General features: G+C 59.6%; 4 protein-coding genes across 24 annotated transcripts; 2 read left to right on the top strand and 2 right to left on the bottom strand.

Moving 5' to 3' along the window:
* On the top strand, nucleotides 52-5,568 carry PARD6A (par-6 family cell polarity regulator alpha). 4 transcript variants are annotated; one of them, XM_021408069.1, is made up of 3 exons: nucleotides 52-1,612; nucleotides 2,396-2,618; nucleotides 4,577-5,568. In XM_021408069.1, the coding sequence occupies exons 1-3, from the start codon at nucleotides 1,550-1,552 to the stop codon at nucleotides 5,359-5,361; spliced, it is 1,071 nt and encodes a 356-aa protein (XP_021263744.1). In that variant the 5' UTR covers nucleotides 52-1,549; the 3' UTR covers nucleotides 5,362-5,568. The 4 variants fall into 4 exon arrangements, with proteins under 4 accessions (XP_021263744.1, XP_021263743.1, XP_021263742.1 ...); XM_021408068.1 differs by having other exon boundaries at nucleotides 4,574-5,568; XM_021408067.1 differs by lacking the exon at nucleotides 52-1,612 and adding an exon at nucleotides 1,918-2,276.
* ENKD1 (enkurin domain containing 1) lies at nucleotides 5,520-16,913 on the bottom strand. 10 transcript variants are annotated; one of them, XM_021408073.1, is made up of 12 exons: nucleotides 16,776-16,913; nucleotides 16,393-16,563; nucleotides 13,469-13,550; nucleotides 12,785-13,186; nucleotides 12,633-12,705; nucleotides 11,618-11,718; nucleotides 11,223-11,447; nucleotides 10,675-10,847; nucleotides 8,950-9,111; nucleotides 8,464-8,633; nucleotides 7,912-8,048; nucleotides 5,520-7,391 (listed from the first exon to the last, which is right to left on the bottom strand). In XM_021408073.1, the coding sequence occupies exons 6-12, from the start codon at nucleotides 11,700-11,702 to the stop codon at nucleotides 7,231-7,233; spliced, it is 1,113 nt and encodes a 370-aa protein (XP_021263748.1). In that variant the 5' UTR covers nucleotides 11,703-11,718; nucleotides 12,633-12,705; nucleotides 12,785-13,186; nucleotides 13,469-13,550; nucleotides 16,393-16,563; nucleotides 16,776-16,913; the 3' UTR covers nucleotides 5,520-7,230. The 10 variants fall into 10 exon arrangements, with proteins under 10 accessions (XP_021263748.1, XP_021263749.1, XP_021263751.1 ...); XM_021408074.1 differs by lacking the exons at nucleotides 12,785-13,186; nucleotides 16,393-16,563; nucleotides 16,776-16,913 and adding exons at nucleotides 12,302-12,477; nucleotides 13,967-14,098; XM_021408076.1 differs by lacking the exons at nucleotides 12,633-12,705; nucleotides 12,785-13,186.
* C10H16orf86 (chromosome 10 C16orf86 homolog) lies at nucleotides 13,470-16,138 on the top strand. 6 transcript variants are annotated; one of them, XR_002442062.1, is made up of 6 exons: nucleotides 13,470-13,835; nucleotides 14,415-14,563; nucleotides 14,687-14,895; nucleotides 15,043-15,192; nucleotides 15,330-15,509; nucleotides 16,009-16,091. XR_002442062.1 is itself a non-coding variant. In XM_021408092.1 (5 exons), exons 1-5 carry the CDS (start codon nucleotides 13,590-13,592, stop codon nucleotides 16,020-16,022), a joined length of 714 nt encoding a protein of 237 aa, XP_021263767.1. In that variant the 5' UTR covers nucleotides 13,470-13,589; the 3' UTR covers nucleotides 16,023-16,138. The 6 variants fall into 6 exon arrangements, 5 of the variants coding, with proteins under 5 accessions (XP_021263767.1, XP_021263766.1, XP_021263762.1 ...); XM_021408092.1 differs by lacking the exon at nucleotides 15,043-15,192 and having other exon boundaries at nucleotides 15,330-15,425; nucleotides 16,009-16,138; XM_021408091.1 differs by lacking the exon at nucleotides 15,043-15,192 and having other exon boundaries at nucleotides 15,330-15,467; nucleotides 16,009-16,138.
* Nucleotides 16,576-22,634, bottom strand: GFOD2 (glucose-fructose oxidoreductase domain containing 2). Of its 4 annotated transcripts, none has more exons than XM_021408062.1 (3): nucleotides 22,554-22,634; nucleotides 21,645-21,988; nucleotides 16,576-18,793 (listed from the first exon to the last, which is right to left on the bottom strand). In XM_021408062.1, the coding sequence occupies exons 2-3, from the start codon at nucleotides 21,934-21,936 to the stop codon at nucleotides 17,895-17,897; spliced, it is 1,191 nt and encodes a 396-aa protein (XP_021263737.1). In that variant the 5' UTR covers nucleotides 21,937-21,988; nucleotides 22,554-22,634; the 3' UTR covers nucleotides 16,576-17,894. The 4 variants fall into 4 exon arrangements, with proteins under 4 accessions (XP_021263737.1, XP_021263739.1, XP_021263738.1 ...); XM_021408064.1 differs by having other exon boundaries at nucleotides 21,700-21,988; XM_021408063.1 differs by lacking the exon at nucleotides 22,554-22,634 and adding an exon at nucleotides 22,157-22,403.

The raw sequence follows: 22,972 nt of genomic DNA, 5'->3' as shown, positions 1-22,972 counted from the left end.
CCGCCCACCTCCGCCCCGCCCAGCAGCAGGGTCGCGGTGGCTGCAAGCGATTGGCTGCGGGGGTAGAGGGGGTGGACACGTGGGCCAATGGGAAGCAGCCTCGCGTGCGGAGCGGCGGGGGGCGGAGCGAGGAGGGGTCTCCGGCGCTCGGCGCCGCGTCACCATGGTAACCCCCTCCCCGGGCCGAGGCCTGCCAGGGGCTATGGCGGGCCGGGCCCGGGGTCTCGGTGACGTCGCGGTGTGGTGCCGTTCCAGCCCCACATCCCGGCGGCCCGGTCCTCTCAGGCCCCCTCGGGCCGCGGGTTCCCCACAGCGGCCCCCAGGCTCGGGCACACAGCCCCGTCCCTTGGCACCGCTCTGGCTGCGGCCTGTGCGGGCCGCGCGCTGCGGGACCAGGCCCCGAGCTGCTGTGCGGGGAGTGCGGGCTGAGGGACAGGCCGCGCCCCGGTACAGGGCATGGGGACAGCCCTGGGCCGAGGCCCCTCCCCGCTCTTTGCCCGCAGCTGGGCTGTACCCGTGGCCTGAGGTGCCGACACCTAGCCAGCAAAGACCACGGCCCTCAGAAGAGGGAAAGGCCGGCACTGTGCCTGAGGTGGCCCTTGGGAATGTCCCCAGCTGAGGCTGAAGCGGTTTGTCTGCTGCTGGCCTGCCTGTGGCCTTTGCTCAGGTGGGCACGGGGTGAGGCTGTAGGGTGAGTGCTGGAGGGGCCCAGGGGTGCTGAGCCTTGGGCAGCCCTCGGTGCCATCCTCCAGAGTGGTGGCCCTGGCGCAGGGACGTGGCTGTGGCCTTGGGGCTCCCCAGCTCAAGGTCCTGACCCCATGGGCTCAGCTCAGAGCAGGAGCCGAGCCCAGCACATGTACTGCAAGCAGTGAACCTTGGTCACCAGACGCCGAGGTGAAGGGCTCTGAGAGCCCTCTGTCACTAGTGCCTGCGTCAGCGCTGACCCCGGTGACAGCGGGATTATCTGTCTGACCTCAGCACTGTTCCCCTGTGAGCAAACCCTCCGAGTTAAACCCCAGGGCAGCCAGGGTGCTTCCCTCCGCTCCCCATCCTCCTGCAGCAGCTCCTGGCCACACTCTCCTGGGCAAAGCCCTGAGGGCCGGAGCTGCGTCAGGGGAGGGTCAGGTGGGGGTCAGGGAAAGGTTCTGCTCCAGAGGGCGGTGGGCACGGCCCCGAGCCGCAGGAGCTCAGGGAGCGCTGGGACACCGCTCTCAGCCGTAGGGCCTGATTTGCGGGTGGCCCCGTGCGGGTCCCTCCCGGCTCGGGACGTTCCGCGATGCCTCTGCCACCCGGTGTTGCCCGACCTCCCGCCGCCCGCTGCCCGCGGGGGGCTCCCCCCGCCCGGCCCCGGCCCCGCCCCCGTTGCTATGGCGACGTTGTCAGCGCGCTCCCCCCGCTCCACGGCCGCGCGCCGCGCCGCGCTAACCCCGCCCACGAGTCCCGCCTCGACCAATAGCGCGGCGCCGCCCGGCCGGCCCGCCGGTGACGTCATGGCCGGTGAAAATCCCCCGTGGCCGCGGGAGCGGCGGCGCGGGGCGGTGCGGGCAGCATGGCCAAGCACCACCGCACGCCGGCGCGCTCCGCCGAGCCCGTCATCGAGGTCAAGAGCAAGGTAAGCGCTGATGCCGGTGCTGATGCCGGTGCTGATGCCGGTGCTGATGCCGGTGCTGATGCCGGTGCTGATGCCGGTGCTGATGCCGGTGCTGATGCCGGTGCTGATGCCGGTGCTGATGCCGGTGCTGATGGTGCCCGCCCGCCCCGGCAGCACACGTGGGGGCGGCAGCGCGCAGCGGCAGCCCGGCTGTGCGGGGCCCTGCTCCGCTCCCGGTGCTGCAGTGGCACAGCTCCGAGCGCCGCGCGGTGCCGGTGCCGGGAGGACGGGGCTGCTGGGCCGTCAGCCCGCTCGACGCGGCGGTGGGCACAGCGCCGGGAGCGCTCGGCAGGTGCACGGCGGCGGCGGGGGCGGCGCGGCCCCAGCGGTGCGGGCGAGTCGGGGGCAGCCCTCGGGCGGGATCTGGCCCAGATGTGTACCGCCGGCCGCCGGGACACGCATCGCAGCATGGGGTGCCTCGGGCCAGATGTGCATCCCCACACCTTCCTTCTCTCCGACGTGAGGGGCCATCCTGATGCGTACGCACATCCAGACGTCTGGGTGCATCCAGCTGTGCACACCCTCACCCAGCTGTGCCTCTGCCAGCCCCCAGCCCTGCGCTCACCCACATGTGCCTCCTCCAGATGTGACTCTGCCAGCCCCTAAGGACGCACCCGGTGTCCCTGTGTGCCTCTTCCCCACCTCTGCCTTCGTGCCCCATTCATGACAGCTGGGGTCCTGCTAACCCTCCTCCAGCCCTAACCACCTTTATTTTCTCTTCCTCCTCCTCCTCCTCCTCTGCAGTTTGATGCCGAGTTCCGCCGCTTTGCCATGAAGCGCTCCAGCGCAGGCACCTTCCAGGACTTCTACCACCTACTGCAGAGCGTGCACCAGATCCCCCGCGTGGACGTGCTGCTGGGCTACACCGACGTGCACGGTGACCTGCTGCCCATCAACAATGACGACAACTACCACAAGGCGCTATCCTCTGCCAACCCCTTGCTCAGGGTCATCATCCAGAAAAAGGGTCAGTGGCGACCGGATCAGTCCCTTGGGATGTGCGGGGGGAGCAGCAGTCCCCATGCAGGCCTTGTTCCTTCCACCAAGCTAGGGGATGGCTTGGGAGGAGGTGACACTGCGGCCACTCAGCCCGTGCATTTCACCTCTTGGAAGTCACCTTGGCAGCCGGGCTGGTGTGGGCTCCATGCAGAGCTGCTTCCTTGTGCCAGGGTGCGAAATAGCTGTGATAACAGCATCCCAAGTGCAACTGCATGGGATGGACCCTGAGCACTGTGGTGGCTCCAGCTCATGTCATCGGCCCAAAGTCCCCGGGTGAGGGGTGATGTTGTGCCACTGAGTCAAGTTCCCTGTGCTCCTGCATTGGGGATGCCCTGGGTGTGGGTTTCCTCCGGGGCCGCCCAAGCAGCTCCAAACCATCCCCTCCTCCTGCAGCAGGGCTGCAGCATAGGGCCGGAACCCAGCAGAGGGGCTGCGAGAGGGGCATGCGGAGAGGCCAGGAGCAAGCCCTGGGTGAGTCACAGCTGATTTAGAATGGATCCAGGTCATCCCAGGGCTGGGCTGTAGTCAAACCAGTCCCCAGGTTGGTGAGGAACACAGGTGGCTGCAGAGCCTCCTTCACATGCCGGGTGCACGGGGAGCATGCGCGCAGTGTGTCCGGATGTGTGGGTTTTGGAGTCCCGTGCCATGGGGTTGAAAAGCAGAAGCCACAACATGTTGGCTCCCCATGCCACCACCCACACGTAGAGGCAGTGGAGGCATCCCAGTGGTGCCTGGCTGGGGACGGGTGCTCAGCCCCGGGGCTGGGCTCAGGCTCAAGGGAAGGGCAGGAGGACGCCCGGTGCATCCCCAGGGCACTGAGTGGCACAGCCTGGCTGCCTCTCGCCCCCCGGAGAGCAGCCATGTGCTGAAATAGCTGTGGGAAAGCCTCCACCGCCCTTCCCCAAGCTAAAAATAAGGCAGGCGGTGAGTGCAGGGAGATATTTATAACCCAGGAGCCCTGGCAGGCCAGCTCGTCCTGGGAGAAACCCTACGTCCCTGCTGTGCCGAGGGCTCCCCCGTACCCGGAGCAGGATCTGGGTGCTGGCGGGGAGCTCCTGCGCTTGGCAGCCCCTTCCTTGGGTGCTGCACCGTGTGGAATGCTGCCTTCCCCTTGCTGTGGCACTGGGGCCAGGCTTTCTCAGCGTCCTCCTGAGGTCATTTTGGGACTGTGTGCTTTTTGTATCGGAGGCAAAACACCCGCTGGTTCTGCAGGCTGGGCACCAAGGATGCTGATAACCCCTGTGCAGCGCTGGAGGAATGCAGCTGCAACACAGCATTCAGATCTGAACTCCCCCATGGAAAGGGATGGGGAGAAACCAGAGAGGGCCCAGGGGATGCAGTCAAGGGAGGGATGTGGGGGAGCTGGCACCCACTGAACAGCCCCAGAGCGGTCGGCTGGGGGGGGATGGAGCCAGACCCTGCAGAGCGGTGCCTGGAGGTGGAACAAGCAGCACTGGCAGGATGCATGGGTTGGGAGGTCCAGGGCTGCAGGGACACCGCAGCCCTAGGATGGGGCACTGGGAGATGGGTGTCCTGGCTCTGGGTGTGGCAGGGCTCTGCGTCCCTGATCTGGTCATTCTGCTCCAACAGGGACGGGGGATCGGGTCACGCGTGGGGAGCTGGCGTGTGGGCTCCCTCTCCCAGCCCCAAACCAGGGCACAGCAGCGGCCCCCAGGCTGGCAGAGCCGGCAGCTCAAGCGTTAAGCTGCAGAGCGTGGCTTAAAGTGTGATTAAGGCTGAATCACCGCCTCGATCCCACTAATCCCAGCCGCGTGTACGCTGGGTAATCCCAGGAGATGGGCCCGGAGGAGACAGGAAGAGCCGGGGCGATGTTTGGTGGGGAACGCTGGTGAGATCTCAGCCGCCGTGTGGTGGTCGCGGTGCTGAGCGCTGCCTGACCGCGTCCCCCTTTGCTCCCCGCAGCAGAATCGGACGCCGGGGTCTTCGCCTCCAACTCGTTGCAGAGGAAGAAGAAGGGGCTGCTGCGCCCCGCGCATTACCGGGCCAAGCCGCACCTCCTCATCGGCATGCCCCAGGACTTCCGCCAGATCTCCTCCATCATCGACGTGGACATCCTGCCCGAGACCCACCGCCGCGTGCGGCTGCACAAGCACGGCTCCGACAAGCCGCTGGGCTTCTACATCCGCGACGGCGTCAGCGTGCGCGTGGCCCCGCAGGGCGTCGAGAAGGTGCCCGGCATCTTCATCTCCCGCCTGGTGAAGGGCGGCCTGGCGGAGAGCACGGGGCTGCTGGCGGTGAGCGACGAGATCCTGGAGGTCAACGGCATCGACGTGGCCGGCAAGTCCCTGGACCAGGTGACGGACATGATGGTGGCCAACAGCCACAACCTCATCATCACCGTCAAGCCGGCCAACCAGCGCAACAACGTCATCCGCAGCAGCAAGGCCTCGGGCAGCTCGGGGGTGTCCACGGACAGCACCCCAAGCCAGCAGACCCCCAGCCCGGCCTCGCAGTATCTCAGCAATTACAGCACAGCCGAGAGCGACGAGGAGGGCGACCTGGTCATCGAGAGCGACGGCGCGCCCCACTACGGCCCCGCGGGCTGCCCCAACGGGGGCCCTGCCGACGGACCCCTCCCACCGAGCCTGTCCCCGCACAGCTCGCAGGGCTCCCTGCAGTCCCTGGGCAGCCACGACAGCAGCCCCGGCCGGGGCAGCGTGCGGGAGGACGGCACCCTGCTCACCCTATAGCCGGACTGCTTGTGGGCACCGGGGCAATGGAGCTGAGCGGGGCTACCCCCGCCCTGTCCCTGCCCTGGGGCCTGCTCCTGCCAGGCACTGCCCGTCTGAGCCCCTCACTTCCCTTCTTCCAACCACGTGGGTTTTTTTAATTATTTTATCAACACATGCATCATCAAGTAATATATTGCAATGGACAGTAAAACCTTTTCTAGAAAACGCCCCGTTTGTCCATCATTCGCGTTGCTGCAGGGGCCAGCAAAGTCTCCCTCCAGGACAGCAAATGGGTTCGGTGCTGTGGGATGGGGCAGGTGTGTCCCTCACAATTCTGCACACACGTGGCTTTGCTGCTCTCTGGGTGAGTCCGGCGAGGCTAATCGCAGAGCTGTACTACAGCATGTGCTCAGGCTGCTTTGGGCACAGCGAGCCCTTGCACCCAGGGCAAGCAGAGTCCTGTCGTGGGTGCTGCTGTGCGGTGACATCTGACTTACAAGGGGAGGAGGACCCACAGCTCTATGGGACTGCGAGGGCTGAGCTGGGCGCAGCTCCCTGTGGCCACTGAGCCGGGCCCCAGACAGGCAGGAGAGAGATGCAGACAGCAGAGCTGGTTAGTCAGGGCTTGTTTATGGCAGGGAGTGCACTGCAGCAGGGCTGGGGCTGCTCGCAGCATGGTGGTGATGCCCCAGGGACAGCCCCGAGGAGGAGTGGGGCCATTTCCTGGCTGGTACCTCGCCTCCTCCACCCCCCAAGCTTCCTCGGGGCTTGGCAGCAGCACTGTCCCCCAACAGCCCAGGGCACAGGATGAGGCTGCTCGGCAACATCTCACCACCCTGGTAAGCCCCAGATCCTGCCCTGGGATGGGGGAAAGCCTGCAGCAGTGCAGCTGCACGCAGCATTTGCAGTGCTGGCAGAGATTTTCCCAAGCAAGCTGGATAAGGCCCTAAGCTGTGCAGCTGGCCCTGCTCTGGGCAGCAGATGGACCAGAACCCTCCAGTGATGCCCTCTGGGCTGAACCTTCCTTTGCTCCACAAAGCAGGATCCCTACATAGAGCTGCTGAAGTCCCTATGGGGCATTTGATGGTACAGAGGCAGAGCTCACCTGCACAATGGCACGTGCCTGGCCGTGCTCTGCTCACTTTGGGGTCTCACAGCTCTCCTGGCTGCACTGCATCAGCACTGCTGCTTTCTGCTGCCCACCACCACTCCTGAGGCCCCACTGAGCCCAACAGGTCACACCAGTGGAGGAAAACCACGCTTTATTGGAGCGCATCCTGCCCCACAGACAGCAGCTTCTCCAGGCACCCCAGCAGGTCCCTCCTTCTACCCCAGCCCTTCTCTGAGTGGGAAGTGCTGGAGCTCTGTGCCTTTTTGCTGTCCTTGAGCTACTGAGCGCACGCAGCAGGACAGAGGACGCAGAGGCACCGGCTGCGTGCTTAGGATGGAGCAGCACGGAGCCTGGGGCACAGGCCCTGAGTGCAGCCAAGTCTGCAGTGCCCAGAATGAGCCGTGCCCTGGGGGAAACAGAAGGACAAGCAACTCCGGAGGCAGCAGCATGGGGACCTCCTGCCAGTTTCTAGAAATGGGAAAACAAGACGCGATGAGATCTACCCCATCGATTCCAAACAGACGGCTGATCTCTGTGAGAAGTCAACCAGCACGGGGACAACTGTTCTCCACGCTGCACAGCAGAGTCAATTAGCTCCTCTCCCTCCCATTTCCCTGGATGAGACACAGCGCCGGGAGCAAGAGCGAGAGGTGCCAACCGCACGTCGCACACGGTACCGACACCACTGCAGGCACAGGGTCCTGGATCTGCCTTCCTCTCCTTCCCTTCCCTGGGATGCTCACGCAGAGCAGCGCACCGCTCGCAGCCCCGTGGGCTCAGGAGTCCAGCTTGATGAAGACCTTGGGCCTGGAGAAAATTTTGAGGGCCTCCTCTATCTGGGAGAGCTTCCTCTCCAGCTCCACCCGCCTCTTCTGAATGCTGAGGGTGTCTGCACGCATCGGCAGCATCAACAGGTCCTTTATCAGCTGCTCCTGGCCTGGAAAAACAAAAAGCTGCGTGAGCGGAAGAGAAATTCCCTTTTTTCCCTAGCAGTGCAACCTCATTGTTCAGTTGTTAAAACGGTAGCAGCACGGGAGCAGGGAGCTGGAGAGAATACCCATCCTTGCATTCAAAGTGCAGCTGGAGGAGGACCAAAGCTCCAACACTAAGCTACTCCTACTTTGAGCAAGGGTTGGACTAGAGACCTCCCAAAGATCTCTTCCAATTCAAATATTCCTAGCATTTTAAGTGCAATGGTAACCCTAATGTCAGGTCCCCTGGGCCAAGCCTGCTCCAGAAGGCCAGCCCTGTAACCTGCGGGTCCCACCGAGCCGAAGGATCGCTCTTTCCACACACGCAGCTCTAGTGCAGGGATTACTGGAACACCTCAGCAACGTGCCTTATTCCAGCATCTCTCCAAGAGGCAGGAAATCAGGGAGCAAGCCTGCGCCCCTGCACTTCGCTCTCCCTAATCCAGGCTATTTTTGAGCTGGAATCCCCGTTTCTTTTCCTCTTACTCTGCTTCAGATTGCCGAGCGTCTCCAGCCGCTGGCCCTCGGGCATCATGGTATGGCCGGGTGGAGTGTCGGGATCCGGCCGGCTCCGCAGCTGCTCCTCCATCTGCCTGCGCCACTGCTCCTTCCTCTCCAGCAGGCTGCAAGGCAAACGAAAGCTGCTGTCGGCACACCTGGCAGGAAGGGCTGCCCAGGAATGGAGCCCTGCTGGTCTCCACGTCACTGCCCGAGGACCACAGAGCCCCAGGCTGGCAGCACCCACACCCCACCCTGCCCCGCGTGCCCTTGCTGCAGCGGGAAGCACTCGGATTTATCCATGTGCACGGGCTGGCCACCGCGCTCTGTGCGTGCTGAAGGCAGTGAGCACACAGCATCACTGTACGGCAGCAAACAAAAGAGCAGCAGACTAAATCCTTTACCAGCCCAGTCGCAACGGCCACGGGATTCTTGTTACGTCAAGAAACCAGCAAGCTTTGCATTTATTCCCCAGCCCTCAGTAAACTGCTCTGCTGGCACGTGGTGCGAGGCTGTCCCTGCCCTCTGTGGCATACGTACTACTGGGGGACGTGGCCCTTCTGCTTGGCGTTGTACTCCTCCTGCTCCCGCTGCTTCTGTCCCAGCAGCTCAGCCAGCGCCTGCAGTGAGTGGGAGCGCCGCAGCGGGGCCCGCTTGGCGTTGCGGGCGTTGTGCTTGATGAAGTCGATGCTATTGCCCTCCACCTGCATCTGAAAGCAGAGAGCGGGGAGGCAGCGGGAGCCGGCGTGGCACACGCAGGCAGCTGCTCTTCCCCTCGTGAGGGACAAAGTGAACAGGTACATGGGTGAGATGCCGAGTGCACAAAGACCCCGCAGCCCGTCCCGCCTCAGGAGCAAGAGCCACAGACAGACAGCACCTATGGCAACAGGTTGAGAAAGCAGGCACCAAAAGCCACGAAAATCCACAACCTCCATGGTGAAGCTGACCCCACACAAAGCGTACAAAGCAGGAGCAACGCGTGGCAAGGTGACAGAAGCCTCCAGGAGCATGCAGTGGGCAACTCACCTTGGTTTCAGGACGCAGCGCCTGCAGAGCCTCAGTGCCTGCCCCTGCTTTCATTCTGGCAGGGCCTGGGGAGTGCGGCCTGCCCGGCCTGATCCCGGGGCCGCAGCGAGAATACGCCCGCAGGAATTTCAGAGCCTCTGGGTTCGGAGGTGGGGAGCTCTCCTGGGAAAGATGGAAAAATAAAAAACCACCAAAAAAAACCAGCTGAGTGGAGGGAGGCCCCGGCAAAGAGAAAGTCACCAGCAAAGCCTGGGGGGTCAACCACAAGCTCAACCACAGGCTTCCAGCACGCGACGGACAACGCGCTCTTCTGCTGGGATTTGGCTGAAGTTCTGTGCATGAACCACAGGCAAAGTCCAAACCAGATTGCTGAGAGCAACAAACCCGCACCTGGCAACTGAACTTGGTAAAGAAGCACTAAAGGAAAGAAAAAGATCTGCAGAAACATCCGTGCAGTCCACAAGTGTGAGGAGCACTGACCAGAGAGCCCCTCTTTACTGAATAACCCTGCAGGCAGGGAAGCAGAGCAGAGAACCCTACGAGATACCCAGCAGGGGCAGGGAGGCATCTGCAGGCAGTGCTCAGCCGCAGAGCAAGGTGATGCTGGCTGCTGCCGTCAGGGATGGAGGAGAAAAACTCCACGCCAGACTTCCAAGACCTAACAGAACCAGCCCCACTTGAGAGCAAAGCGCCACAGAAGATGGAGACGCTTTGAAGGGAACACACCAGCTCTGGGAGGGCCTCAGCAACGGTTAAAGCAACGTGAGTCAGCTCCGGGGCCTCCGAATCCAAGGAGCACAGTAACACACCACGCAGAAACTGCCTGCAGAGAACACCCCCTTCCCCAACACAAAAGATGATCTCAATCATCCTCTGCTCCAGATGATTTGTCAAACAAGAGCGTGGGCTTGTATTCATTCCTAAGGCACAGGTGGGCTTGCTCCTGCGCGTGGAAGGTCACAGATAGCAGAAAGCAGGCTGGTGGTGCACCAGAAAGAAGGGACACGGCTTCTGGAACCACTCAGAAATCGCCTCGCCAAACTTTGTAGCACCACCTCGTTGGCTCGGGGGCCATCGGCTGGAGGGAAGCGATGCAGAGATGAGGAGGAACCTGAAGGCCTCGGCTCAGCAGTGAAGGTCTTGCTTAAGAGGTGATGCTCAAGATGTCACCCAGCTTCTTCAGTGCTGGTGTAGCCACTGGGGTGCATTTTGGAAAGCCCCTAACAGAGGCACTACTTAAACACCAGGAAAGAAAAAAAATATCCAGGGGCAGAAAGAGAAAGAAGCCAAAAGCAAAGCGAAACCTACAGCAGACCAGACATCCACTCGGAACAGAAACCACACGTGTTTCAGCTCAGCTCCACAGCTGACAAAGCCCACTGTGTGTCCACAGGGTCCCGAGAGCTGGCCCAAAGTCAGCAGCCTGAAGGCTGATCTCTCCTTCTCTGTCCCAGTGCCATGCAGAATGGGTGAGGATAGTGATCTGTGGGGCAAAATGCCACTGCTTTTTGGCACGAAGCCCAGACATGGAAAGCTGAGAAGCCAGTTGGACGCACCTCAGGACAGGGATTTGCTGAGGGCTGCTCTGCACCATCCCAAGAATTGCCCTCAGGTTCCTGTGACAGAAGGGCCAGGCAGGAGCCGGCAGGCAGAAGGTGTGATGAGATTTTCTTCCTCCGACCTGCATCCCTGGCCAGGAGAGTTCAAGAGCCCCCGGGTACCCACCTGCAGTCTGGCCTTCACCTTTGACTCCACGTTTTCGTATTTCTGGGATTTCCACAGAGCTTTCACGGGCTTGGGCTGGCCGTGCTCCTGGGCTCGCTCCCTCTCTTTGCACTTCTTCTGAATCTCCTTAATTCGCCTCACGTTTTCCTTCTCGTGGTCCTTGGACTCGTTCCCTGCACAGCAAGGGGAGACACGGCTTTCAGCCCTCAAACACTGCCAGCGGACTCAGGCTCCTGGATCACGACACCAGAGCTGACAGCTCCATCTCCAAAGCTGCCCGTGGAAGCAGCCATCTCCCCCCTCCCGCAGACCAGACAATCTGTGCATCTTCCCCCACGCTGGAGGCACACTCCTGGGCTGACCCTGTGCTGGAAGATCTCAGCTGACTCCCGTCCCGTTTTGGCACAGCGGTTGTGGCAGCCACCAGCCGGCAACCACCACCCTGGCACCAGCCAGGGCTTGGGGCAACGCCAGGACATAAAGCCAACGAGGTGACAGCCAGCACTCAGCTTCACCTCCCTTCTGGACCTCGGCACAGCTGTGCTTACTCTTTGCCGGCAGACCCCCACCAAGGGAGAGCCCGTCGAGCTGCAGCAGGAGGCCGAGCGTCCCCTTCTGCCCCTTCTCCAAGAAGTCCCTTCCGCTGGGGCGAATGCGAGGGGCTGGCAGGGGCTGGCGGGCGCTGCTCGGAGCATGGCGTGAGCTGAGAGCTGAGTCCAGGGGCTGGGAGGTAAAATCCAGCTGCTGAGCATTCCCTTCCAGCCTCCCTCGAGCTACAAAGAAAGAAAGAAAGAGAAAAGCCGGTCAGCAGGTTATCAGGATCTCACTTCGCTGTTTTCTTCAACCACCGCCTGCAAATGATGCTGAAGGTCCCCGTCCACCTCCACCTCACGTTTTCCCATCTTTTAACCTTCAGGATCACCATCAGCACTGGAGGACTCACCTGAGAAAGGGCGTCTGTAATAGTCCGGGAAGAGGGTAGGGTCTGGAGGAATGGGTCCAGAAATCCTGGACGGCCCTTCACACATTCTGCTGCTTCTGTCTCTGCAATGGAAACCAACCACCAGTGAGAACTGAACTAAACGGAGCTCACCGAGCCACTGCAAAGCTACGGCTAACGTGAACACAGATGGCACACCCGGCCACAGGGACAACCTGCAAACGGACTCCGTGGCTGCTCAGAGCTGGGGATGCCCATCCTGGGGGTGCCCCAGGCCATGGACGGGCCCTGGGCAGCCTGAGCTGGGGGGCAGCCATCCCATGGCAGGGGTTGGGGCTGGGTGGGCTGTAAGGTGCCTTCCAACCCAAGCGTGCTGTGATTCTGTAGGTGAGGCAAGGGATCCAGCAGCGCCGTCCCTACCGCGGGACTAACCAGCATTGATCCCAAAGCGTCTGCAGTTTGTAATACCTGCACCTTCAGCCCAGGAAATCTGACTCCCGGCTCCGCAATTCAAAGACTTCAGAGACAACCCTCCGGGAAGAGCCCCTTTTAGGATCCTCAGCACGCCAGCACTGACGGGACACGGCATCTTCCGTTTAATTTATAAACCAATAAACAAGCAGTGCAAGGCTGAGTGAGCCTGACTCATAAGCCACTAATGCACTGCTGTCTTCCCTGTTAAATTACCCTTGTTGACATGAGGCCCATTAGCGAAAAGCTATTATTCATCTCCCAGACACAACTGCAGAGGCAATGGAAGCAGTGCCGAGCACTGCACACCGGTGGGCACGTCCAGCAGCTTCTCTGTACCCAGCCACCCTGGGAAAGCTATTTCTGAAAAGCTTCAGACTCAGATTGTCAGCCTGCAGGAAAAGAGCCCTGTTTTCTTATTATTTAATCCCCTTTCAAATGGATAGAACTAAGCCAGAACGGGCTCTCTTATCCTAAAAAAAAAAAAAAAAAAAAAAGGCATTCGCCAAGAGATTACTCCAGAATAGTTACTGGCCTTGAAACTCACATCTGAGATCTTGATGCGAACTCGCCTCCAAAGCCAGTAATTGAGGTGCAAAATGACAGACTGAAATCAGGGCCTGTAACAGAGCAGGCAATTAGTGCGGGGGCCTGAAGGAGGAAAGGCAAGCTGACGGGAGGTGGGGGATGGCTCTGTACCTGCACTTAGGTCCCATTTCACGTCTCAGCTGCACCCTGCCCCGCTGCAAACGACACCCACTCCCTGATTTGCAAGTCACGTTGCCTCCGGGTTTGGATCTCACAAGATCACACAACCTTATTACAACAGAGCTTTGCCTATCTGGGTACTCGCAGCAAACCCTCCCGTGCAGGACACAGCCCCCAGCACCTGCACCATCGGGCCCTAGGACGCAGCAGCCAAACCTTCAGCTCTTGCCCACCACAGGGGTACTGGGACAGCAGGGCTAGAAAACGGGGCTGGCAGAGAAACCTTAGGGCTCCCTCTGACAGCTGGGATGCACAGACCGCATCCCACCCAGGTGTAACTCCACGCAGGGACCAGAGAGCCACTGGAGCAAGCACGAGGGGAGCAGCAGGAGCCTGCGAGCACAGAGGAACAGGGCCAGCCCTTTCCAGCTGCGACCTGACTCGCACCCAGGACGGCACCTCTACCAGCGCGTCAGAAACCTGAGCATCAGAAACATCTGTTGTCACCAGCGAGACGCCACGGCCTCGCAGGGACAAAGAGCCGGCCAAGCTCAGGAAAACAAATCCAGGTGCGCAGCTCCTGCCTCAGCCCGGGGGCATGGAAGCAGAGGCGCTGCTCGGAGCTGCGGGCCCGTCCCGCCCCCACCCCCGCCCGCAGAGCTCGGGGGCACCCACCAGAGCCGCGTCCCCGGCCGGGAGCCGCTGCCTCACGCGCAGTCGAAGCACGAGCTCGGCTTTGTGCTTCACGAGCCAAATTCTGTAAAAAGCACAGGGGGGAAGAGAAATAAATCTCTGGATGAGCTGCGATAAGCAGAGCAAGTCATCCGGGGCGAATCGAAGGGCTCGCCGCAATTCAGCTGTCCGCTCCTTCCCTCCCGTGGCAGCCGGAGCGGGCAGAACCGCCGGGTCCGAAACGCTGCGGCCCAGGGCTGCGTTAAAACCCGGGGCCGGAACCGGGGCTCGGGAAACGCGGTCCCAGGAGCCAACACCGCAGCGCGTTCCTCCCGCAGCCCCGGGCCGCGGCGTGCCCCGCTTCCACCCGGTGCGCGCATCGGACGGCACGGGGGAGAAGGGCAGCGGAGGCCGAAGTAGAAACGGGCGCTTTCCCTTAGCCCCGATGCGCGGCCCGCCCCACCGGGACAGCCTGCCCGGCCCCGGCCGCACCGCACGCACCCGAGGCCCCGCGGAGCCGCCGCGCTCCCGGCAACCGCCGCTTCCGCCGGGGGGGCGGGCCGAGCTGGGCCCCGCCCGGAGAGACAGGCGGGTGGGCGTGTGATGGCGGGTGGGCTCCGCTGCGCTGCCCACCTCTCCTGTGCTGCGGCCGGGCCGGGCCTAGGGCCGCGCTGTTGCGGCGTTCCCCGGGTAACAGCCCCCCCCGGTGCCGCTGTTGCTCTCGGCTCCATGTCCGCGCCCGTGCCAGAGCCTCGTGCCGTCGGGCAGCCCCGAGCCGTCCTGGCCGAGCTGTCGGCAGCCCTGGGGAGCCCGGGCGTCAAAGCTTCGGAGGTGAAGGGCGACGCAGACCGCGATGCCGGGGGGGGGAGGGAAGCGGGAGAAGCGCCGTTGTGAGGGTGGGAACGCCCGGGGCAGCGCCCGCTCCTCACGCACGCCGTGTCAACCGCAGCGGGCTGAGGATGCTGTCATCCACACCGCGCCATGCGAAGAGGAGGCGGCGAGGAACAAGGAGCAGTTCCCAGAGCTGATGGATCTCGGCCCCGGCCCGGCGCTGCGGGCCTGGCTGCTGGAGCCCGGCTTCGGGCTCGAGGAGGCGAAGTAAGCCGGCACGGCTCCTTCGGGAGCCGGCTCCGTGCCGCGGGGACCGCCGTGCCGCCTCCCGGGGCTCAGCCGCACGGTGCGGAGCCGGCCCTGCCCTGCAAACCCGTTCCCGTCCCGCAGGACCCACCCGCACGCGCTCGTGTTGCAGCAGCCCGATTTCCAGCAGCCCGATTTCCAGCAGCCCGATTTCCAGCAGCCCGCTGCCGAGGAGCCCAGCGCCCCGGGAGGCGACGCCAGCCCCGCTGCCGAGCCGCAGAAAAAGAGCAAGAAGAGGAAAAGGACGAGCAACGCGCAGCCGCACAGAAAGGTCCCATCTCGGGACGCGCTGGGTGAGCGTCCGTAGTGGAACGGGCTGGGCCCCAGCCCCGCTGCTGCTCCCGGAGGCGGCAGTGTCCGTGTGGTGGGGCGATGCAGGCCTGGACGCTCAGCTGGGCACCGTGATGCTTGGGCAGACCCGTCCTCATTCTTCCCTCCAGCTGCTCTCGAGTCCCCGGGACGTGGCTGCAGATCCCTGGCAGCCCCAGCTGAGGGGCGTCTACTTCCCCCTGCAGTTCCTGGCTCCTGGCCTGTTCTTCCCCCTCCTCCCAGGCCTAGTGCTGAGTGGGAGTGAAGCCTTGGCACACAGGGTTTGTCAGCGCTGCCCTTGTCTTGCACCCCCGGGCTGCCTGATCCGGTAGCTCACAACCCAGCTCAGGGCAGTGGCTTGGAGCCCTGTGATCTTTACGGTCCCTTCCAACCTAAACCATTCTGTGATTCTCCCCAGGACGGCTGCCGCGCCTGCGACCCTTGTACCAGTACATCAACCTCCCCACGCCAGAGCTGATGAGCCCATGGGAAGGTGATGGCGCAGCACCAGCGGGTAGGGGAGCAGCTCCAGGGCTGGAGAGAGAGCTCCAGCAAGGTTCAGTGAGCACACTTGATGGCTGGGAGTCCCTCTGAGAAGGTACAGGGCCAGGCACCAGGCTCCGTGCCAACCAGGCCACCAAGGAGGGGAATGGTTTGCCATCAGGTCAAGGCAAGAGGGAGGGAGCAGAGACTTGCAGGTCCCCATAGCTCACCCCCCCAGTGATGGAGGCTTTGCCCTTGCCTGCATCACTCTGGGTTTTCCCAGGAGCCCAAACCTGCCCCCCGCAGCTCTATGACAGCGGCACAAAGGAGGTTTCCCCATTCAGGGACAACAGCTTCAAAACAGATCAAGAACTGGCAGGAATGAAGTCTTTCTTCATTCTGTGCGAATGAAGGCAGGGACTCTTCCAGGTGAGACATTATCTCACCTGCTTTACATAGCACATAGACACCACGACGTGAGATGCTCAGAGCTACGGCAGGAACAGCAATCCTCTACCAAGAAAGGGTTGCAGAAAGATGCAGAGCTTCCCCTGGTGCACCTGCTACAGCTGGGAACAGTGTGTAATTTACACCCATCTGCTTTCTTCCTCCAGCCCACAGCAGATGAGAGCACTCGGAGCCAAGCACCAGCCAAGCTCCCACCCTTCAGAGCAGCGCTTCAGTACGCTTGTTTCTGTCAGAGTTTGAAACTGTGTTGAAAGGAAATAAATAGCTGAAGGTAAATGCCTGATTTGCAAACTGAGCAAAGAATGGTGCCAGCAAAGCCGTGAGGATTTTGCTCCTTAGCTCGCGTCTTCCAGCAATTTCTACAAGCAGACGGGCAGAGAATAAAGATCTCGTTCCTCACAACTGTCAGCGTGGGAAGCCCACGACAGACAGGGGTATCTCTAGAACAGCTTTAGTCTGAGAGAAAAAGCAAGGAGGTGGGAAATAGCTCTGTGCTGGCCAAGCAAAGGCAGCTGCCATCCACTTCTCACCGAGGGGGAAAGCAAGTCCTGGCAGAAGATCCACCTCCTGCTTGGTCACAGCCAGGCTGCCCAGGTGGCAGCACAGGAGATCAGCCCCAGCTGGAAGCTCTCTTCAGGTCTGCCATGGAGGTTTCAGCTTGGCCAAATCACACACAAGCACACAGCTGCATGAAGAATGCCCTGTGCAAACAATATTTTTTTTAAATTTATTTCTGTAGAAAACAAGTCAGGTACTTTTCAGGAAGGACCAGCTTATGACACAGCGGTTTGCATGTTAACGTACATAAATACACAGGGTTACCATTTAGTGGGGGAATACGTTAAAAAAAAAAAAAAAAGCTTTCAAGTACGCAAAGTAAATGTAGTAAAACTGTACTACCCCTTTCACATACCTGCCTCAGAGAGAAACTCCTCTCCAACTGAACAGATGTCCACCCACGACCTGCCAGCAGACACGAGCTGCAGGAGGGCGGGCAGGACCCGAGGGTTAATATCCAGTGTTTGAGGTTCAGGGCAGACTCTTCAGCTATCAGCACGTGTAGTGGGACAGCTTCCCAGGCAGCACGAAGGGGAGCTGCAAGAGGTAGGCAAGACCTCCTTACTTCCACCAGCAGGTAAGTGGAAGGTTAAGGTTTTACAGCTTCATTGGCAGCGACATCCTGCGCCTCGTCTGTGAGCTGGGCAGCGCTGGGAAGTCACAGCACCGAGGAGGTGGCCCCGCAGTCACGGCTCTGGTGCTGCCAGGCAGTAAACACCAACGGGAGACACGGAGCTTATGCGAAACAGGCTGCTGGATGCAGTCAGCCTCATGTAGAAGGAAGAATGGCTGCAGAGGTGGGAGAAAAGCACAAAGCCTCACAGGCTTCCTGAAGGTTTTCCTCGTAACCGCCGCGACGCCGTCAATTGGGAACTCGCAGCAGCCTTTCGATGGCATACTGCTTTACATTAATTGGAAGGACGTTTGCTGTACGCAGAAAGCCAAAGGCCCATCCTTATTTTACAAACCTTATTCTGTTCCTACTGGTCTTTGTCCTCTGGGAGTTTAGAGACGTGTTACGTCCCTAAACTCTTCCATAAAATATCGCTGAGGAGCAGAACTAAGTCAGACTCCAAGAGAGAAGGTGAAGGCATCTGAACAACAGGTGCTCCCTGATCTCGCTCTACTCGCTCTCAGTTTAGAACTGTTAAAACAAGAGGGGCTGCGTCCCCTCTCCAAGCCATGCAGTGGCAGAGATCCCATGCTTCCCTTCACTGCTGCAAGTGCAAAGGGCAATTCAAGTTTTCCTAACAGCCTCCGAGACGAGAATTAAACATTTGCAAAAATGGAACGTCTTAAATCGGAACTGCTTCCGTCAGAACGTGACGTTATTTTACACGCTTAAAAAAAAAAAAACAAAAAACAAGAAACTCCAATTATTAAATAGGAATCTACATATCTTAAAAACTTGAGAGGATTTTTTACAGCTGCAGCTGGAAGCTTTCCTTGTCCTATCTTCCCAAAGCAGGAGCACTCATAAGTTATTTCTCTGCAGCGCCTCGCACAGGTTTTGGTTGGCATCTGGCTCCTCGGTCATGACCTCCACAGCCTCCCACTCCCCCGACCTGCTGGATTTCTTAATGGCCTCCACTACACTTTGCATGTACAAACCGTCTTCAAAAGAGGCTGCCATAGAGACGGGTTTGTGATCCCACGTCCGGCGATCCTCCTGCTCTTGGAAAGACTGCCGCAGCGCTTGCACCATGTACACCATTCCTTTCAGGTAGAGCAGCGGGATGTCTTTAAAGCCCTTGTCCAAAAGGCCTTTGTTGACAGTCAGAGAGTCCGTGAAGAGCAGTTCTTCTTGGAGGGCGGTGTTCTTCTGCCCATACAAGTCCGTGCCACGCGCTACGAGGCGGCCGCTGGACCCCACAACCATGACCTCGTGAGTGAACGATCCAGGCATGTTGAAGTTGAGAGTCACAGTGCAACACACGCCCTCGCTCATGAGCATCTGGAAGAAGCAGAAGTCGTCGCTGGTGACGTGGCGGATCCCGCTTATGGCCGTGTTCTGCTTCACAAAAGTCTTGAGCAGGCCGTGGACCTTCTCCGCTCTCCTGCTGATGAGGTGGGTGAGGAGGTCGATGATGTAGGTGCCCATGGTGTGCAAGCCGCCTCCCCCCATCAGCTCGTCGCAGATCCAGCTGTACTTGTGGCTGAGCAGGCTCCCCCCGTAGACCCGCACGTCGCAGATCATCACGTTGCCCACGTAGTGTTCTTCGATCAGCTGCTTCATCTTCACAAAGGCGGGCAGGAACCGGAGAACGTTGCCGACGATGCTCATCAGCTTGGGGTAATACCTGGCAGCTGTGACCATCCTGAAGGCATCCACAGAGGTAGCAGCTTTCTCACAGATCACGTTCTTCCCTATCCCTGCAACACAAACGCCAAGAAACGGCATAGCACACAGGAGCCAGAAACGCTGACAAGCCCCCGGGGTTGCCAGGAAGCTGCATTTTTTTTAGGCTTTCGAAAGCAAAGGTCTGGGAACTAAAATAGGAACGCTAAGCGCGGCAAGGCTCCAAGTGCTTCCAAGCTGCTTTCGTTGCAGAGCTGATAAACACCCACAGAGCCCCAAATAAAGAGAGAGGATTTTTACATCGTGACAGATGAACTCTGACAGGCTTCTATGCCTTTTAAGTGCTGCAGCTATACAATCATTTGAATGGCTGTGCAGCCAGAGGAAAAAAAAAAAAATCATCACGGAGATAAATGCACTCGAGATGAGCGGAGGGGAGGTTTGGTGTTGTATTTTACCATCACTGTGAATTTATTAATAGATTAATAGAAATTGAAGGTACTTGGTGGCCCGCGCACAGAATACAAAACTCAGAGAAGGGAGATGTAGGTGAGATGTCAGGAAAAAAGTTTTTACTGGAAGAAGCTGCCCAGAGAGCTGGACATTCCCCATCCCTGGAGGCATTCAAGGCCAGGCTGGATGGGGCTGTGGGCAGCCTGAGCTGGTGGCTGGCAACCCTGCCCGCAGACTGGCTGGGCTTTACGGTCCCCTCCAGCCTAAGCCATGCTATGACTTTTCCTAAAAGAGTCTGGTATGATGTTGTGTTTTGGCTTTAGGAGAAAAACACTGCCTGATCTCTTCCACCTTGTGTACTGGGAAGGGGTGGGGACATGGAGGCACACACAAGGTGCCCATACAGACCCTCATGGCAGCCACCTTACCACAGCCCTCAGCATCTTCTCCACACCCAGCTCACAGCAAACCCCTCACTGCAGACCGCTGAAGCCCTCCTAGAACACCAGAGATTCAGTCTTACTCCCTAAGAGCTATCTTAAGTTTGTCCTTATCCAGACTCAAGTTGGCTGCTCCATCTCATGAAACCCACTTTCCAGCTTTGTCTCTCTCAGCACCAGTTACAACGTTGACTCCAACCACTAAACCCATTTACCTCCTGTAAATACATCAATGCCATCGGATGGAAGGCCCAGCCCTTGATTCCTCTTAGTAATGTAAGATGCCCAAGGCTGCACCCAGATGTCCAACTAAACCACTGCTGAAGCAACAGAGCATTGCTGCGTCCATCGTGAGACACTGGGAGCATCCGAGGAGCCTTCACAAACAAGCAGCTGCTGGCTAGCAGCCTCTCAACAAATGGAAGCTCATCCCGAAACACATTCCTTTGTGTCATGTCTTGTTTGCATGTGGTTTGGAAAGACCTCTGTGCTACTGGTCACAGCGATGGGAAGCGTAATATGCAAAGAGCACAGCACGCCTGTTTACCCTGTTTCAAAACAGGAAACGTGTGTTTGTCCCATGACAGAGCAGTGATAAGAGCCCTTTCTGACTCCTTCCTCCACAATTAACATATCCATGCTATAATCTGCAGGGACTCCACAAAACCATGGGGCCAAATCATCTCTTAGGGAAAGACTCCCTAAGCAATGTAAATCAAGAGAGACAAATGAAAAGTTCCTCTGCAGCCATTCCCCAAGGCACCACGAAGCTGGGCTCTGTACACACAGCAGCATTACCCATCCTGGAGAGATCCCACTGCAAAGGCTTCTGATGCTCTGCCTCCTGAGCCTCGCTGTGCACATCACACACCTCCATCCCCTCAGCCTGAACTCAGCCCCAGGCTCACCTCACACAGAGGTGCACGCCTTTCAGCTGGGGCACATCCACCACAAAGCTGGCATTTTAGTTCCTCTGAGATGAAAAGAAGCACAAATTTTAGAAGAGCCTCTTGCTTTACCTGTTATGGAGATAAACCAGAAGATTACACTCATCTTCATTTGAATTATGCTCTGGGCTTTGATCTGTTTTGTCTGGTTCACAAACTCAGGCCGAGGTTACTACTTTACCCCTGCCACGCCAGGGCTGTACCCAGGCTCGTTTATGAATGTCTGTCAGTAAGAAGCTTATGCAAACAAATAGCACAGCCTGGAAGCTAGTAAAACACCAACCCATTATCATCACCATTCGCAGCCAAGACCTTCCTGATGACAAACATCACTATGTTGATCTGAACGCTCAGAGAAAACACACTTGCCATCTGCCCCATCCTCATTTCGTGTTCTCCCAGAGCGCTGAATCACAGTGAGCTGTCCAACACTGGCTCAGGATGTGCAGAAGTGAAGAGCAAATCACACTTCCCTACTTCATCCACAGATTCCCATGGCTTTTTCAGCTCTCTGCTTCTCTATCCTTGCCTTGCGGCCAAGCACACACATCACCTCCGTGCTCCTGCAGCACCTTTACAGCCGTGCTTCCTCTCATTAATGCCAGCCCTCAAAGAAAGGCTCTCAGTTCATTTAATAATTCACCAGATAAGGTTAAATCCCCTCCTTTCAGCGCACTTCATACTTTACAATCAACAACCAGACGAGCTACTGAAATGTTTATTTCCTGACTGAAGGGATTTTTAGCATATTTAAGTCGTTAAATTCTAACCTGCAGTTCAAATATTCAAGAATCGGGATACTTCAAAGAGCAGCGGTGCTTTGTAAAGAAACAAACCCAACAGCATAAAAAAATCCCTGACCTAAAATCTCTCTCTGTATATCTAAGCAGCATCATGGCATTTAAATCTGTGCGAGGTTGTTTACTTCCAAAACAAATCGCTGCGGAGCAAAGAGGCCGAGCACAACAAACCACCCCGGCTCACGTGGTTTCAGATATCACCCAGCCTAAAATTATCCTAAGGGAACGGGCCGTAAGCACAACGGAATCCAAATTCGTGGTCCAACCCTAAGGACAGAAAGGTACCTAGAGCCTTCACAGCAATTTGCCGAGTTAGCGGCGGAGGGATGTTGATGCAAACCAGATCTACGTCCTGGTGCAGCAGGACGTCGTCGGTCCGACTGGTGTAGAAGGAGATGTCCATTTCCTGGGCCAGCTGCTTCGCTTCTTCTTCGGTCTTTCCCCAGAGCGCCTCAATGGAGAAACCTTCTGCTCGCAGCAAGGGGACCAGGACGCGGGTGGTGCTGCCGGCTCCAAACACACCCACGCCAGGAAGCATCTTCATCCTGCGCCCATGCAAGCGCCGGCATCTACGCATGGGCCTCCAAGACAACGCTCCGCTCCTCCGCCTCCCGCTTCATCCTCAGCTCCTAGAAGATGCAAAGCGACAAGTCAGCTCCGGCCAAAGGCACGGAGTCACGGCCAAGCTTTTAATGACTTCATTCAGAGTGTTTTTCCTCATTCTGCGCAAGGCCGGGACCGCGGCGGTACGGTCGCTGTCCCTCATTTGCATGAACACCTTTTTCTTCAGCGCTCACCAAAAGGAGCTTGAAAAGATTCCGGACCCTGCGGGACGAGGTAACCCCGGCCGGGAAGGGCAGCTTATCACGGCCGGCCGCTGACACCAGCAAACCAAACCCCTGCAGCTGGATGGGAGGCAGGGGAGCTGCATCACCCCGCGCAGACGGGCTCGGCAGCGTCAGAATGACACCGCGTGGTGAGAGCTGAGGGAAGGGAGGACGTGTTATTCTCGGTCAGAAAAGCCGGCTCCCATCACACGCGCCTGAGGGCACGGCGCGCCGCTGAGGGCCCCGCGGCCTTCGGGGCACGGATCCCGCCGCGCCCGGCAGCGCCGGGGGCCGTCCCACCAGGCCGCAGCCCATCGCGGCCCCGCGGTTCTTCTCCCCGCCGACCCCCGCCCCGAGCTGCCCTTACCCGCCGCGGGGGCGCGGAGGACCCCGCCCGCGCCGCCTCCGCCCCTCGCATCTCCGGGCCGGGCGCGCTCCCGCGGCGCCGGCCGCTCGCTCCCGGCGCTGCCGGGCCCGCGCAGGCGCGGATGCGGAAGGCCACTCCGCCGTCTGGATTGCGCATGCCCGAGGCCGCCCACGGGGCGAGGCGCGGCCTCAGAAAATGGCGGCGCCCTAGGCGGCTTCCGAGTCTGCGGAAGGCGTGGCCAATCATGAGGCGGATAAAAGAAGAGAGGCGGGCCTTCGGCAGACAGGCAGCGCCGGCAGCCAATTGGAGGGCAGGGAGGCGGCGGGACGGGGTGCTGGCGGTGAGGGCAGCTCCCTGTTGTTCTTAAGGGCTACGTGTGGCTGCCGGCTCTGCTCTTCTGCTGGCGCTGCTCCTCCGTG

This window comes from Numida meleagris, chromosome 10 (genome assembly GCF_002078875.1).
Source record: "Numida meleagris isolate 19003 breed g44 Domestic line chromosome 10, NumMel1.0, whole genome shotgun sequence".
NCBI classification, from domain to species: domain Eukaryota; kingdom Metazoa; phylum Chordata; class Aves; order Galliformes; family Numididae; genus Numida; species Numida meleagris.
This window is presented reverse-complemented; position numbering and strand designations above follow the sequence as displayed.